The 17,725-nt window shown below is 36.0% G+C and overlaps 1 protein-coding gene across 1 annotated transcript in view; it reads right to left on the reverse strand.

Annotated features, from left to right (window-relative positions):
* The window catches only part of LOC110316723 (vomeronasal type-2 receptor 26-like), a 29,898-nt gene extending 13,144 nt beyond the window's left edge, over positions 1-16,754 (reverse strand). Inside the window, exons 1-4 of the mRNA XM_021191177.1 lie at positions 16,537-16,754; positions 15,071-15,368; positions 10,437-11,228; positions 1,035-1,259 (exon numbers count right to left, since the gene is read on the reverse strand). Coding sequence (XP_021046836.1) covers positions 1,035-1,259; positions 10,437-11,228; positions 15,071-15,368; positions 16,537-16,754 — 1,533 coding nt within the window. The remainder of the gene's footprint in view (positions 1-1,034; positions 1,260-10,436; positions 11,229-15,070; positions 15,369-16,536) is intronic.
* Between the last annotated feature and the right edge of the window lie 971 nt (positions 16,755-17,725).

The raw sequence follows: 17,725 nt of genomic DNA on the forward strand, positions 1-17,725 counted from the left end.
GTCAAGGTCTCTGAGATGGAATATCAGGGTCAAGGTCTCTGAGATGGAGTATCAGGGTCAAGGTCTCTGAGATGGAATATCAGGGTCAAGGTCTCCTCTGTGTTCTTTGCTTGTCAGAGCTCACCAACTGTAGTCACCTAAAAATGTGGGCTATCTTCAGAAATCTTGCTTGCTTGCTATAGCCTTCCCTAGAAGGCTTCTGTCAGCAACTTAAGAGAACAGTACATGAGGGTTTGTGACAGGGAGTGCTGTAAATTTTACAAGGACAGTTGAACAGAGGGTTGCAGAGAGAATAAGCTAGACACAGATGAAACAGAACGAGCCATAATGTGAAAAGGAGCCAAAAGATTAGAACATATTGTCAGTTAGTATGAGGCAAAGCAGAGCAAATTCAGTCAAAAACTGGGAGAAGTCAGATTGAATCAGTCAGCTTGGAGAAGAGATTAATCTAGAATAGCTGAGTTAAACCTGCCAGTCAGAGCTCAGAAAGAGGTAGAGAGGTTGATCTTATTCAGCAATAAGTCTCAAAGGCTGTAAACTTCTAGAACTAGAATAGATTGTAAGGAGTCTAGAAGCATCCAGAAATAGGCTTAGTTTAGCAGATGGAGGCAGTAGCCCTCAGACATGACAGTTAACTTCATGAATAAAAGTTATATTTACAAACATATATTTGCAGAGATGGGTTTTGTTCACACATCTCCATTTTATTTATTTACTGAAGGCAGTTACTTCCACTAAAGATGTGAACTCTGCTATGGATCCAGAAAACTGCCCAAGATATTGTTTGTTTGTTTTTTTTTCTTTTTTCTTTCATGGTATGATTATTGCAAGGATGAAACCATCTGAAGAATTAATTCAAAATGAATAAGTAATTGCTACAGTGATTCTGCAGGCAGAAAGTTCTGGTTTTCAGCATTAGAATGGACAAAGTCAGGGCACTCTCAGCCTGATGGCACTCAGCAGTCCCTTAACTCTGTTCTCTGAGGAATTCTAGCCTGAGAGCAGCACTCAGTACTGACTGCAAAGATACTCACCTGATTGTGGTGTTCACCCCAACTCATAAGTTCTTCATTTAGGGAAAAATGCTGGACACTGTGAGATTCGAAGACAAACTCGCCAACTTTCACTTGAGCTTTGGTACCATTCTTTAGAGACTGGTAATTAAAGATGTCAAGCTTGGTTGCCAAAACCTCCTTGTTCACAACATTCTCTTCATTGATGCTTTGCCCAAGCTGGCTGTTTTGTAAGAAAGGATGGAGCTAAAAGAGAAAATAATTGTCAGAATTTGTAGTATAAGTCACTGAGATGCAAATAAACCTGGTTACCTTAACTGCCCTCTCTTTTACTACCTGCATGTTCCTGTGGATTCGCTATGGTTCTGTTTACTAAACTTTTATCATAAGGCTAATACATGCTAGCTGTAGGGCTATAAGAAGACATTAGCATAGTCATATGCTATTTACAAACTCTACCTTTGTCTTACAGAAGCTTTTGAATTTTATGAGATTCCATTTTTCTGTAGTTGATTTTTGATTCTCAGCTATTGGTGTTCTGTTCAGAAAAATTTCCCCAGTGTACATGTGTTTGAGGCTCATTCCCACACTACTATCACTATTCAGATTTGAAAACTGAACCTTTTTTAGTCAGTCCCTAATAAAATGAGGGCTCTGGCCACCAGGTTCAAAACTTGCCTGCATAGCACCAGCATGAGATTGAGCCAATAAAAATATTTAACCACAGATGAGGGAGGGGGCTTATAGAGTCCAGCCCCTCACATGAGCACTGCTAGCAACCAAAGGATTCTAGAGGAGAGGAAGTCAGTGTTGTCAGAATACCACCTCTTTTGAATTCCTTTTGCCTCATTGGATAGCTGCATACTCACACCCACATAGAAGGTCCTGTAGATTATAAATACAATGGGTTATGAAAAAAAGACATAAATATAGTATACAGATAAGGTAGGAGACTGGAGGATCTGTGAGGATGGAGAGAAATAAGGGAGTGAGGAAAATGGGTGTGAACAGGAGGTATTATGTACTTCTAAGCGTGTATGAAGCTGTCAAGTATACATTTTAATAAACCATATAGCATGGATATAAAAACAACTACATCTAACCTTATAATTAAACTTAAAAAGCAAATAAACAGGTCTCTGAAGGAATAAGTGAAAAATGTCCCTTCCTTATAGAGGAGGATGATTCACTTTTAAGATTAAATCACCAAAATTATTCTCTTAAAGTGAAGGGAAAATGAATATGATCAGAGATAAAAATACACAGGAGTAAAATTTTGTTCATGTTCCAGCCTTGCAGCAATGTTAAAGGAAACTTTCAGAGAAAAAGAAAATTGTATTTGCTAGAAAATTAAACTGACATAGAGATGAGAATAACAATGAAGAATACTGTAGTTAAATTGAGCATTGTATTTTCTTTATTTTTCTACTAGGCTATAATCTGTTGAAAATTATAAAGTGAATAAAATACCACATGGCTACATCTTTAGATAAATGAAATGCTTGACAGCACTTTTAGAACAAGTAGGAAAAAGGAAGCAAAATGGTTGGTGACAAGCTTTGTTGACAAGCAGTATTTGTAAGTATGTCTTGAACATATTAGAAAACCACCAGAATTTTTTAAGTATAACAGATATTCTATGAGATATTCATTTATAACAATAATCAATTTAAGGTGTGTTCAAAAAATGTGTGAATTTAAAACAGAAACAAACTGGGATAAGACCGAATACTCAACCAGACAAACAAAAATCTGCCAAGACTTGACTGTGTGCTAGTTAACATGAAATCCACAGGGAGAGTCAGTGTTCCTTAATGATGCAGGTGCTGCAAGCTTTCCATTGCTTAAGTGTATGGTCTTAAACCCACACATATACACATAGACCTAAGTGGATTCACTGGGAAAAAAACAAAACAAAACAAAACAAAAAAAACAAACAGCACATTAGCTGGGAGGATAGGTACTATGTATAAGGCAGGAGGTACAGGAGAGGGGGCAAGGAGTGGATTAGATCTAAACACATTGTGTGCATGTATGAAATTCTGAAACAGTAAAAAGGACTACAAAAGATACAATGGTAGACTGATAAGTCATGCAGGAACATGTCATGCTAACACCAATCAAAACAAAGTTGGACTTAGTAGCCTTCAGAACAACAAACTTTCCAGAAGTTAAAAGAGACATGAGAACAATAACTAGGATAAATAGAAAAACAAAAACAAACAAAACAAGAAAGAAGACCAATAAATCTTAACAAGGTTGACAACATTCCCACTTATCTAAAAGAACCATAATCCTTTCAAAATATATGACTGTTAACAATGTACCAGAAAAAGCCAAAGAAGAAAAATAACCAACAGATGTTCATGGAAAAATAGACAAATACCTTTTAATTGATAATGACTTCAACACATTAAATGTTTTTAATGGAACATTAATAGAATGATTTTTTAATGGATAGAATTTCTGTATCCATGAATAAGGAAACTCAGCACTGTGAATATGTCAATTCCATCAAAGTTAACCTATAAAATCAATACAACACTCCTCAAAATGCTAGTAGGGTCTTCTACTGATGTAAGCTCACTTAGTTAAAACTATATACGTGTAAAGGAAAAGACCTATAGACATCATAGTACTATAAGATTTAAGGAAGGCTCATAATACACATAGTATTAGACTTCCAAGAAAAAAAAGGCTGTCAGTATTGATTTTGTCATTATGTAGTCAAGTGATGGTGTACATTCTAGAGTCTAATCTCTGCAAGAGGGAATATAAATGAGCTAGAATTCATTAAAAAAATTCCCAGGAATCAGAATTGCAAGGTAAGATGACGCTGAAAGTATTTCTTCATAATGTTATACAGGAAGAACAATTAATCCCAGTTAAGTAGTTTATCTGTCACTTCAAAGACCTAAGAGAAATGTACTCTGTTGGCTACCTTGAAATATACATTATGTTATTTGTAATGTCACTTAATATATTGTGTAGCTGATTTCTAAAAGGTACTTGTATTCAGTAATGCAGTATAACAAAATTTAATAATGATGATTTATATATAAATTCTAACTATATATCAGGTGTTTAAAAACAACAACACAAGTAATCATGCTGACATATTAATGAGTACATAATACATGAAGACATAATATTAAAAACAGGGATAACTGGAAGTACATATCTATGCACATAGCTGAAATTAAGTATCACACAGAGCTAAAAGATATTTTATGTGTAGTGGCCATAAGACAAAAATAGAGTGGAGAGAACAAAAAAATAGAAAAATAGACTAATCAAATCATCGCACTATTGGAAATTACAAATGAAGCTAAAAGAATAAATAAATAAATAAATAAATAAATATAATAACAAGACAGAAACAATAAGCCTTAACCCAGAAATAATTACTTTAAATGTAGAATGACTACAGCCATGTGTTACTTAACAATAAGGATCCATTCTGAGAAATGCATTATTAGAAAATTTAGTGGCTGAGCCAGCATTTTAGACTGTGAATGCACAAAAGACTGTGACCACACCATCATTAGAAAATAAAAGCTTATTAGACTACCATTGTATATGTGATTTCTTCTTTATTGATACATTCATTTGTGGTACCAACTCTATTGATATAAATTCTTCAACTGTCCTCCAAAATAACAAGCTAAAACTCCTTTTAAAAGAGATAATACAAATAGATTCTGCTCAAAGAGATTGAATTTTGCCATAGGATATAAAAGTATAGCAAGAATAGCAAATGTTAATTCATGTAACTGATAATCAATATAAGAAGAGTTAGGCCTGAGGAGAGATCTCAGTGGTAACACCTGCCAAGCATGCACAAAGTCCTGGGTTCAGTGCATAGCACTTAGAGAGATTGGTGAATGGATAGATGGATAGATACATACATACACAAATACACAAATACATACATATATTCATACATTCATTCATACATACATACATACATACATACATAAGCAAGTCTACATGAATGTAACTTTGGGGAGTGAAGAATTTAGGACAAACTCTATCATTAAACGCAAGGGATGTCAAATAACTGTAAGGAAAACTCGTAAAAAAGATATAGCAAACACAAATATATTCAAGTATATAAAGCCAATATTAACATATCTAAAGTCAGAAATAGGCAACAACAAAGAACAGTAGTGGAAATCCATATCTCCAGTTTCAGAATGGACAAATCATTCAGATTGAAAATCAAAGGGGCGTATTGAACATGATGTTTACAGTAGATCAAATGAACCTGAGAGATATACACAAATCATTCTTCCCAAAAAACATAATATTCATTCTTCTCATTTTAAAAGGCTATCATTCCCTCCCTGGTAAAGTCAGACAAGTATATAATAAGAAAATCACAGACCAGTATCTCAAAGGAACACATATGCAGTAATCTTCAAAAAATACCTTGTAACATCTTATAAAATTAATTACATACTGTGACTTGGAATACAAAAATGGGTTACCATACTTATATTACTGAATTTGAAATAGCTTAATAACAGATAAAGTTAAAAAAAAAACTCCTCTCAACAGACACAGGCAGACAGACAGAAAGACAGACAGACAGACAGACAGACACACACACACACACACACACACACACATACACACATACAGAGTCAAAAAATTCAACATGTTTACCCGACAGAAACTTTCAGTATATTCAGTAGAGAACTTACTTACCTTGACACATTATCCAGCATACATAGTAAAGCCCATACTGTATATTAAGAAGACTGTAACTTCTACAACAAATGGTGCTGGAGAGACTGGATAGTTGCCTATAGAATTAAGTAGATTTTTCACTGTTCCTACACTGCAAAAAGTGGAGGAAATGAATAAATCACTGAAAGAAAGCCAAGAAAAAACAATCAGTTGAAGGAGATGAATACTGTTCAGGACTTAAAAGTGAAAATAAAAACAATAAAAAAGTACAAATTGAGGAAACTCTGGAAATAAAAATTCTACATAAACAGACAGGAACTACAGACACAAGCATTAACAATAGAATATAAGAGATGGAAAAGCAAATTTCAAAAGTTAAAGATAGAATACAAGAAATAGATATATCAGCCAAAATATGCACAACTTAAGAAATTACTGACACAAAACATGCAGGAAATATAGGACACTGGGAAAGAACAAATTTAATAGGAATAAAAATAGGGACAAGAATAATAGAACAAGGAGAATATTTCCAGCTCAAACATCCATTTTTATTTTTTTTTAATTTTTTTATTTTTATTTATTTATTTTGTTTTGTTTTGTTTTTTTCGAAACAGAGTTTCACTGTACAGCCCTGGCTGTTCTGGATTCACTTTGTAGTTCAGGCTGGCCTCGAACTCAGAAATCTGCCTGCCTCTGCCTCCCAAGTGCTGGGATTAAAGATCCATTTTTTTAACTCAATTATAAATTAAAATTTTCCTAACTGCTAAATTAGAATGTCTATAAAGGTAAAAGAAGCATATAGAACAACATAGATTGGATGAGAAAATAAAGTCCCTTTGCCAAGTAATAATCAGAACACTAAAGATATAGAAATAAGAAAGAATAATAAATGCTTCATGAGGTAAAGGCCAAGTAACATATAAAGGTAGACCTATTAAATTGCTCAAAATTCTCAGTGGAGGCTCTAAAAGCCAGAAGGGCCTGGAATATTGCACTGCATACTCTAAGATACCACAGATGCTCATATCACTATACCCAGCAAGTCTTTTGATCACAATTGATGGAGAAAACAAGATATTCTGTGATAAAGTCAAATTTAAATAATACCTATCTACCAGCACTACAGGCGGTGCTAAAATGAAAACTCCAACCATAGGAGATGAACAATACTCATACTCATGAAAACATAGGAAATAAATATCCTCACAGTAGCGAAACCAAAAAAGGGAAGTAAACACACACACATACACACACACACACACACACACACACTCATACACACAAACATACACCCACACATACCACTTCTAGCACCTGAGCAAAAAATTGTCATTGATATCCCTCAATATAAATGTAATCAACTCCTCAATAAAAGGATACAGGCTAACAGAAGGGATCTGAAAACAAGATCCAACCTATCAAAGCATATATGAAACACATCTTAATATCAATGGTAGTTGTTACCTTAGAGTAAAGGGTTGGGGAAAGGATTTCTAAGCAAATGAACCTAAAAATCAAGGTTCAGTAGATATTCTAACATCCAACAAAGTAGAGTTCAAATTAAAATTAATCAAAAGAGATGGGGAAGAACATTCATACTCATCAAAGGAAAAATCCACAAAAATGAAGTCTAAATTCTTTACAGCTCTGCCACAAACACAGGGGTACCTCAGTCCATTAACAAAACACAACTAAATCTCAAATCACACATTGATCACACACATTGATAGTGGGAGACTATAATACCCCACTCTCACCAATGGATTAGTCATCCAGACAAAATGCAACAAATGAGCTAAGAGATGATATAAACAAATTGGACATGATACCAGTAAGCTAGTTGAGAGATCAAAGGATCCAAATTAGAAAATAAAATTCAAGATATCATTATTTACAGATGATATGATAGTATACATGAACAACCCCCAAAGTTCTACCAGGGAACTCCTATGGCTGATGAACACTTTCAGCAATGTGCCTGGATAGAAGAATAACTCAAAAGATTTAGTAGCCTTCCTATATACAAATGACAAACAGACTGAGAAAAAAATCAGGGAAACAACACTTTTCACAATAACCACAAAAATATGAAATATTTTGGCATAGCCAAATCAAGGAAGCAAAATACTAGTCTGAAAAAAGTGTAAGTCTTTGAAAAAATAATAAAAAAGAAGTTATCAAAAGTGGAAAAATCATCCATGTTTATGGATCAGTAGAATTAACATACTAAACAGTAAAAGAACTTCCAGAGGGACTACCTTCCCACACTGCTATAGTACCTTCCTACACTGCTATAGTAATAAAAACTACCAAGTATTCTCATAAAAACATATACTCAGCAATGCAATTGAATTGAAGACCCAGACATAAATCCACACACCTATGGACACCTATTTTTTTTTTTTATAAAGAAGCCAGAAATACACAATAGAAAAAAAGAAAGCATCTTCAAAAATGGTGTTGGTCTAACTGTACCTCTTCATGGTGATGAATGGTCCTGGATCCATATTAGCCCTGTACAAAACTCAAGGCCAATTGACAACACAACACTAAAACAGACTTGATGGAACACTGAACTTGATGGAAGAAAAATAGATAATATCTTTATCTACAGAGGTGCCATGTAGGAGCCTGGAGAGTGCAGCACAACAGGGCAGCACAACTGAGTCTAGAGCAGTCAAAGGAAATACAAAATTTATAAATGATAACTAGGGATTATTGTAGGGAAGTGGATTAGCCAAATGGAAGTTAGGAAGTGGTCTAACCAGTGAGCTGTTTGAGGAATATTAAAATATAAAGGCTGAGTCTGTCTTTCATTGGAGAACCAAGAACTTTAAGGAATATAGAGTAGAATATGCTGCCAAAGTTTATTTAATTATTTGAATTCTACACATATTAGCCCAGGAGACAACTTCCTAAACAGAACATTGATAGGGCAATGAATAAATGTGATCTCATGAAACTAAAAAGCTTCTGCAAGGCAAAGGACGTCTTCAATAAGACATAATGTTAGTCTGCAGAATGGGAACGGATTTTTAATAACTCTACATCTGACAGGAAGCTAATATTCAAAACATATAAAGCACTGAAAACACTAGGCATCAACAAACCACCATTCTAACTTTTAAAATTAGATACAGAGCTAAACTGAATTTTTAATAGAGGAATCTCAAAGTGGAAATGCAAATGAAAACTACATTGAGCTTCTATCTTACACATGTCAGAACAGCTATCATTAACAATACAAGTAATAGCTCCTTATGGCAAGGATGTGGAGCAAGGGGAACACTCTTGCATTGATGGAGGGACAGTAAACTTGTAAAGACACTACAGAAATCAAGATGGTGGGTCCTCAGAAAATTGGGAATTGATCTAGCTCACGACCCACATATGCCACTCTTAAGCATATACACAAAGGACACTGAGTCTTGCCACTAGAACACTTGCTCAATTAGATCATAGTGGCCATATTTAAAATAGGTGGAAACTGAAAACAATCTAGATGTCTCTCAACTGAAGAATAGAAAAAAAAAATGTGGTACATTTATGCAATAGAGTACTATTCCAGAGATCCAAAGTAACAAGGAGGCTTGTGGGAGTTGGGTTTGGATGGGCCACAGGGAACTCCCTGAGAATTGAAAATAGAAGAGATTTTTGTTGGTAGAATATGGAGTGTGTGGAGATGGGAACAAGAAGGAAAAATTTGGGGAGAGAGGTACAGAGAGAATGGGTATGGACAGAAAGATAATGAGATTTAATAGTGGGGCATTTAGGGGCAATGTCAAAACCTAGTGAAATGGAACTTCCTGAGACCTATGAGGGTGACTTTAGTAAGGACATAGTAATGGAGGAGATAGAACCTGAATTTCCCATCTTCTGTAACCAGGGAAGGCTCCCAGTGGTACACCTGGAACACCAACCCACTCACAAAACTTAGAACCCACAATCTGTCCTGACTGCAAAGTGTGCTGAGGCAATAGTCGCTCAGAATTTGTGGGAGTGACCTATCAATAACAGGTCTAACATGAGGCTCAAGCCATGAGAGGCCACCCAGGAAAGATTGCCTGTATGGCCATGAGCCTGAAGCTGGGTGGCTCAGAGACCTAAGGTAGAACCAAATGCAATAGACCACAACAAGAGCAACAAGTCAAAGAACATTCCTGAGGATATTCTGCTATAGTCATAGAGCAGTGCCTAGTCCAGTTTTCATCAGAGAGACTTCTTCATCTTTCAAATAATGGGTGCGGGTATAGCCCTAGGTGGCCTCAAAATCATGATCCTTCTACCTCAGTCTACCATTAACTGGAGAACATACATGGATGATATTGTTGTGCCTTATATAAATATACATTATTCTAAAAGCAGTAATAAAAAAGTTATGAAAATAAAATGTTATAAATATTTTGTTTGAATGTGCATAATCTAAGAAAAGCATTTTTTAAAACACCATAAGCATATTGTACTCTGATAGAAATATGAGCTCAACTTTAAATAATACAATGTGGTTTTTTTCCAATTTTTCTGACTTTATATCTTTATGATACTTTATTCTATGGAAATAAATATGAATATTTGGAGAAGGAGATAGTAGCATAAAGATATATGCTAGCATAAGAAATATTTTTCTAACACAAACTATGATCAATCAAATCAAAACATCAATCAAAATGCAGAATTTACAAACCAGGGCCCAACACTGTAGGAAATCATAAGAACAGTTATTGTTACCTTCCATGGGAAAGGAGCCCGGAGTGAGTCTCCTTCCACTCTGACTGACAGCTCCTCATGGAGTGCCTGGGCAATGGCATACACAGCAGCATGGACTTTGTAGCTCGAGGGTGAGGTTTTCATATCCCAAACATGCAGAGGTCGTGTGCTCAGGCTGCCATTTGGCTCACATAGACTTCGTTCCCTGACTCCATCCTTATCGAAATATGGGCATTCAAATAAGATCGACCACACATCCTGGATAAAGATATCACGAGGGTATTTTCTAGGTTGAATACTTCTGAGAAAAGCCTTGAATCCCAGTATTTCATCCATGCAAAACGAAAATAATAATCCTCCACCAAAATGTCTATAAACAAGATTTTGTTCAATGGGTAACATGATATACCAATCAGAAGTTGTGATCCAGACATTACCAAAAGAAGCATAGTAAATACTGAGATAGACACTAATTAGAAAATCGTGAGTGTCGCCAAATACAACAATAACACGTGTCTCTCTGACTCTTTCCATAAAACGTTTTGAGTTTACTGATTCTGTAGCAGAAAATTCTGTAACCTTTTCTGAAAATGCAACACAAAGTCCATGATTTGTCATCTCCTCTGTTATTCCCCTAAGAAAGAGTTCTCCCCTCATATCATCTGGAACCACCAGGCCAACCCAGACCCAAGTGAAGTATAGCAGCAGTTGAATAATTCCCTGATACAGAGCTGCGTTGTGCACTGGAAACTGGTAAGGAGACTGGAGCTGGACACTGGCCCCAAGACTCTGGTCAAAAGGAGCAAAGCTGATCTAAAGAGAAAGAAAATTACTACTTAAGACAAGTATGCTCATTCTCAAATGATTTGGTTTACGTTTTCTGTTTATGCACTCTAGGATATATGGAACAGTTAAATAACTTTCCTACAAAATACCAACTTGTTACCAGTGTCAGTTACTTCTCACTGTGTATAGGAAATATATCTTTTTCTTTGTACCTTTTTTTGAAAATACCAAACAGGGACACACAGTGTCTATTGCCTGACCTCAGTTCAGGTAATACCAGTCAAACAATAGCATTTCCAAATCTATCACTTCCCATACCAAAACTTTCATCTTCCTAATAATGGAAATGGAGAAACATTAAAACTAAAAGCCTTTTACTTGTAATCTATAAATAATTATTCAACAAATAATTTATAATATTTGTTTATAATCTATAAATAATTATTCAACAAAGAGGAATCTATGAAGCACTGTAAAATTCACTGGTGTCGTCTATATTTCCTTAGACCTTTATATGTCTTTTGTCCTTCTGTAATGCTTCTGTAATCCACAGTCAATAATACTAAAATTAGCTTGTGTAGCATAGAAGGCTGACTATCTACCTCGATGCTTTTTGTAAAGTCTCTTTTATCATGACCTTCTGGTCACTCCCATCATATTGCTATCTTTCTTTACCTGAAATCTTCAATTGAGTTGTCTACACTTTGATTTTTATGCTCTTCAGGCCATCTCCTTTGGGGTGGAGGATGGACTAGATCATTAATTACCTAATCTGCTATATTAAAGGACCAATTATGAAATTCAATTCACTTAATCTAATATTGGCATGAAAAAATCCTTTTCCATAATATGTACTCTTTAATGAGTTCCAGGATTCTTTCTTTAGTCATGGAATATATTTACATACTCACAGATAAGTGGATATTAACCAAAAAGTACAGAATTACTTTTAATAAGACTTAGCCAAAAAGACAGGGTACCAGGGAAGGGATGGGGTCACTTAACTGCTCTCAAAAAATTTGAACCAGAATTGTTCCTGCCTAAAAGAAATACAAAGACAAAAATGGAGCAGAGAGTAAAGGAAGGGCCATCCAGTAATTGGCCCAATTTGGAATCCATTCCATGGTTGGGCGCCAAACCAAAACACTATTAGTAACGCCATGTGCTTGTAGAGAGGATTCTCTAGCATGGCTGTCCTCTGAGATGCTCTACCAGAAGCTGACTGACACAGATGCAGGTACCCTACAGCCACTCATTGAACTGAGGTCAGGGAACGTATGGGAGTTAGGCAAGAGACTGAAAGAGCTGAAGGGGATGGCCAACCCATAATAAAAGATCCAGGTAATCTGGATCCCCGGAAGCTCCCAGACTAAGCCACCAACCCAAGGCTGTGGCTCCCCAGCACATTTTTAGCAGAGAACTGCCTTCTCTTTCCTCCCTGGGAGATGTCTTGCCTAATCCTGTAGACTGTATGCTACAGGAAAGGGGGATGCTGGGCTATATTGTGAGGGTTGGTGGTGGGGGAGCATCCTCTCAGAGGAAAAAGGGGTGGGATTGTATTAAGAACTCTGGGTGGGAGACTAGGAAGTGTGGCAACATTTGAGATGTAAATGAATCTGTGACAAAAATGTGCCAAGTACAATTATATACATATTTCTTATAAATAATTATATTCATTATAAATATCACAATAAGCATAGGTCGAAAGTAACATATTTAAAAGAAGAAATAAAATTCCTGAAGATGCAGTTATTACTGGGCACATATCGAAACTATGCTCCAACATATATCAAGAATATGTGCTCCACTATGTTCCCTGAAACCTTATTTATAATAGGCAGAAGCTGGAAAGAACCCTGAAATCTCTTAAGAGAAGAATGAATACAGAAAATGTGGTATAATTAGAACTCATCTATTTAAAATGATGACTTCACAAATTTTGCAGGGAATTGGATGGAACTAGAAAATGTCACCTGAGTGTGGTAACTTAGACCCCCCCCCCAAATACATGCTATACACTCACTGATACGTGTTTTTTTACCCCCCCCCCCAAATCAGAATACTCCTCAGTAGAGAAAAGCTGGGTGGGAGGAGTCAACAGAAAGTCCCAGATGTCAGGGATGTGAGAGGCTCCAAGGACACCATTGGGGTGACATTAGCCTCAATACCCAACAGATAGGAGAGAGAACCTGAAGAAAGTACCTCCAGAAGGTTGGCATGGCAACCAGTTAAGGGATGTGTTCACTCACCCATCTAAAATTCTTAACACAGAATTGTTCCTGTCTAAAGGAAACTCAGGGACAAAAATGAAGCAGAGACTGAAAGAAAGGTCATGCAGAAACTGTCCACCTTGGGATCCATCACAATCACGGACACCATAGCCTGACACTGTTGCTGATGAAAGGAAGTGCTTGCAAACAGGAGTTAGTATGGCTGTCCTCTGAGACTCACTGCCAGCATCTGACTAAGAAAGATGCAGATACTCACAGCCAACCATCATACTGAGCCCCCCCCCCCCCCCCGGAGTCACCAGTGGAAAAGGTAGGGTAAGGACTGAAGAAGCTGAAAGTGATTGCAACCCCAAAGGAAGAACAATATTAACTAACTGGACCCTAAGAGATCCTATGGGCAAAACCACCAACCAAAGAGTATATATGGATGGGTTTATGGCTTCTGCTACATATGTAGAAGAGGACTGCCTTATCTGGCACCAAAGGAAGGTGATGTGCTTAGTTCTGTGGATGTTTGTTGCCCCACAAAGGGAGATGCTTGAGGGGTGAGGAAAGACTTGGTGGGTGATTGGGGAAATACCTCTTAGAGTCAAAGTTGAGGGAGTGGAGAGATAATGAGGATTTGGAGAAGTGAGATTGTGAAGGGGAACATCATTTGAAATGTAAATAATTAAAATAATCAATTTTTAAAAATACATTCACAAAATCTCAAAACAATAGAAATCTGTTCGGGCATGGTGGTGCATGCCTTTAATCCCATCCCTGGGAAAGCAAAGGAAGGAGGATCTCTGTGAGGCTATCCTGGGCTACATAGGGAGTTCAAGACCAGGCAAGATGGCATAGTGAGACCCTATCTCAAAAATAAACAAATAGGTAAAAATTAAAAAAAAATAAAAAGGATCAACATGGCAGTCTAACACATTTTATCTAACATTTAAGTTACTTCCCTGAGTATGGTAGGAAACATAAAGCACTGGATTACTGTTATTGGCAAACTAATACATTTCTAAGTAACCCTTATCAAGTTTATTACTAATTAAGATGCATTGACTGATAAATGCTACCTTTCTTGAGTTCTTTATAAAAAGTCATTACAGATCAACAGAATGATTTTTAAACAAAGACAAAAATAAAAACTTCCCCTCAACAAAGAAAATTGCAAACAGGAAAGATGACAAGCCAGAGCAACTCTGATCCGTGGTGCTCTGCAAAAATAAATGTTATATGGCAATCTAAGATGATATCACAGTAAAATAATCAGGAATATGTTCACAGTCATTACAGTGAAGAGACATGAGTAAAATTATTATATTCTTCATGCTTTGTGATATTCTAAAACTACATAAAAAGACAGAATTAATAATGGTAAATAACAAAAGAGATTTTCTTGGAGTAGTAAGAATACAGGCTGTCATTACTGTTTTTTTTTTTTTTTTCAATTTTAAAGGTTTTGAAATTAAATTTATTTTATAATAATTATTTCATCTTATAAATCAATTATTCTTCAGATTAAAAATGATAACAAAATAGTAAATTATTAAGCAGTCCCATACCTCATCAACAAACAATCCTGGGTTAATTATCATTTATTACTATGTCACTTTGTTTTAGCCTAAAGAACCATTATTCTTTGTGTACCTGTGGGATGTTATAGAGACTTAAAACCCGGGAGATCTGAGTGGATATTGCTGTTGATATGCCTCCTATCACTGCAACCAGCTTATCAGTCTTCTCAGGCCTGCAGCTGTAGTTAGGAACTGGGGGGCTCTCTCCTGAGAGCAAAGCCATAGAACTTTCCATAGCCTTTGTCTCAGTAAAGTCAACATTGAAGAGATTGAATCCCAGGGACATATTGGAAAGAATATGTGGGTCCTTGTTGATTTTTTCTATTGAAAAAACCATTGCCAACATGTGCTGGTAATGTTTAGTGAAATCCCTAGGAGGAAAAATTGGAAAGATCATTTTTATGTTATTTTTCTACATTAATTTTTAATTAAAAAATAATTTCATCCTTTACCTCCCTCTCTTGTCTACATGCAGCTCCTCCCATGCTATCTCTCAAATTCTAGATTTTTATTTATAACAATAGAAGTCATACAAAAAAATACACATGTTATTCCGAGAAACAAGCAAGCAGGTTATTCTATATTTAAAATGTAAAGAAAAGAGTCACAAGAAAGAAGATTTATACTACAACTTATCAGATACACAATTTTTGTTTTTGATGTTTTTTTTTTTTAGACAGAGTCTCTCTTATTTAGCTCAGGCAGAATGTTAACCCCCTATGTAGAATAGGAAAACCTCAGGCTCAGAGCGATCTCCCTGCCTCTGCTTGTCAAGTTCTGGGATTAAAGATTTGCACCACCACATATTTTCAAATGTCCAACTTTCACTTTTTACTGTGAAATTTGTGTTTGAGAAATTAAATTGGATGAGTAAAGCATGTGGGAAATAGGAAACATTAAAACAGTATTTCTTGTGGTCTTCAAAACTAGGATAAACCACAGTAACATACACAGTGCTTGATCAAACATAGCAATTGAAAAAAAATACTGTCAAGTAAATTTAAACAGGAAAAATAAAATGTTCTTAGTACAATACAATAAATTAAAACAAAGAAAAATTGTTTTTGACTGCAAAGTGCTTTCAACCCCTTCTTACATATTTCAAAGAATTCATCATGAGAAGGGGTGAGACACACAGAGAGCCAGTCATCCTGAGTATCCAATGGCATTTGGTGGCTACTAGGGAAGGGAGAGTCAGTGTCCTTAGGAGGTTTGCCTTAGTAGCTTGCCTACACTACAGATGATGCCTTATACTCCTGCAGTACTGGCATGCCTAAATGAACTCAGTAGATTAAAGTGTGTGTGTGTGTGCGCGCGCGCACGCGCACGTGTGTGTAAGAGAGAGAGAGACAGAGACAGAGACAGACAGAGACAGACAGACACAAAGAAAGAGACACAGAGACAGACAGAGACCACATGAATTTGAAGACAGCAGACATTGGAAGGGAAGTAGTAGAGGTGGGTGTGATCAGCATATATTTTATACATGTATGAAATCCTGAAACAATATTTTTTAAAAGAAAGAAGCCAAGCACTTACGCATAAACAGCATCCAGTTTATCCAGTTTATCTGTAAAGAGAATTTTAGGTTTAAAGTGTTCCCCAAGAGTCATTCTAAGGGAGAAGAGTCCTCCAATAACAAAATCTGCATCTTGATAGTAGCCAGGAGAAGCAGATTTAGTTAAGTAGAAACAAGATATTTGATCCTGGAATAAAATGAGAACAATCAGGGGAGAGAAAGTAGTGAGTAATTTCATACTAATATTGATAAATAATTGATAAAACCCAGATATCTGTTCAGTTGAGAATCTTGGGCTAATCGACTCTGACAGCACATCAGAAAACAAATATAACATGTGGCTGTCTGTTCAGCGTGGATGTGGTTATAAAGCATTGTTTTGTCCTGATACATGCCCACCAGTATCCAAACACTCCCTTAGATCCCTGGAGTACAATCTACTTTGCACCTATTTAGCTCTAGATTATGTCCCCTTCAGAGTTACTGTGAGTCTCCAAGGAATCAGGAGCCTCTCACTTGGCACCTGGGAATCCTGATTCTCAGCAGGAAAACACTCAATTCAGAGCAAGTGTGAAGTCCTCCAAAACACCTGTGGGGTGTTTACACTCACTGAGCTGAGACTTCTCAAGGTCCCAAGGTAAATGGAGACTAACCAGTGGAAGGTCAATCAAGTCATGAAGGGTCATCTGAAGGAAGAATCAAAGAGGGAAAGGGCTGAATCATTTAGCATCATTATTTTAGAGTATTTCTATAAGGCAAAGCCTTACATTAGAAAACATTATTTCTGACACTTTATAGGGTCAATTATCAACTTGTGTATTTTTAACATCTTACCATGTATATGCTTATGAAAAAGCATTTGAAATATATATACCTTGTAAAAATAAAGTATAAATGTTTAATTCACATAGATCTTTTTTCAAGCACTGGCATTATTTTAAATTTATGTACTTCAAAGAAAGTAAATCAAATGATATTAGCTGTTTTAAAAAAGTGTATGGTATATGAGGTCCAATGCATCATCTTTTTTACAGTCCAGACTTCTGGTCTGCTACAAGACTGCTTCTCATCCCATACCACCTGCCCTCTTCACAACTGTGTTAACTATTTTCTTTTCTTTCTTTCTTTCTTTCTTTTTTTCTTTTTTTCTTTCTTTCTTTCTTTCATCTCTCTCTCTCTCTCTCTCTCTCTCTCTCTCTCTCTCTCTCT

Source organism: Mus pahari, chromosome 2, assembly GCF_900095145.1.
Source record: "Mus pahari chromosome 2, PAHARI_EIJ_v1.1, whole genome shotgun sequence".
Classification (NCBI taxonomy): domain Eukaryota; kingdom Metazoa; phylum Chordata; class Mammalia; order Rodentia; family Muridae; genus Mus; species Mus pahari.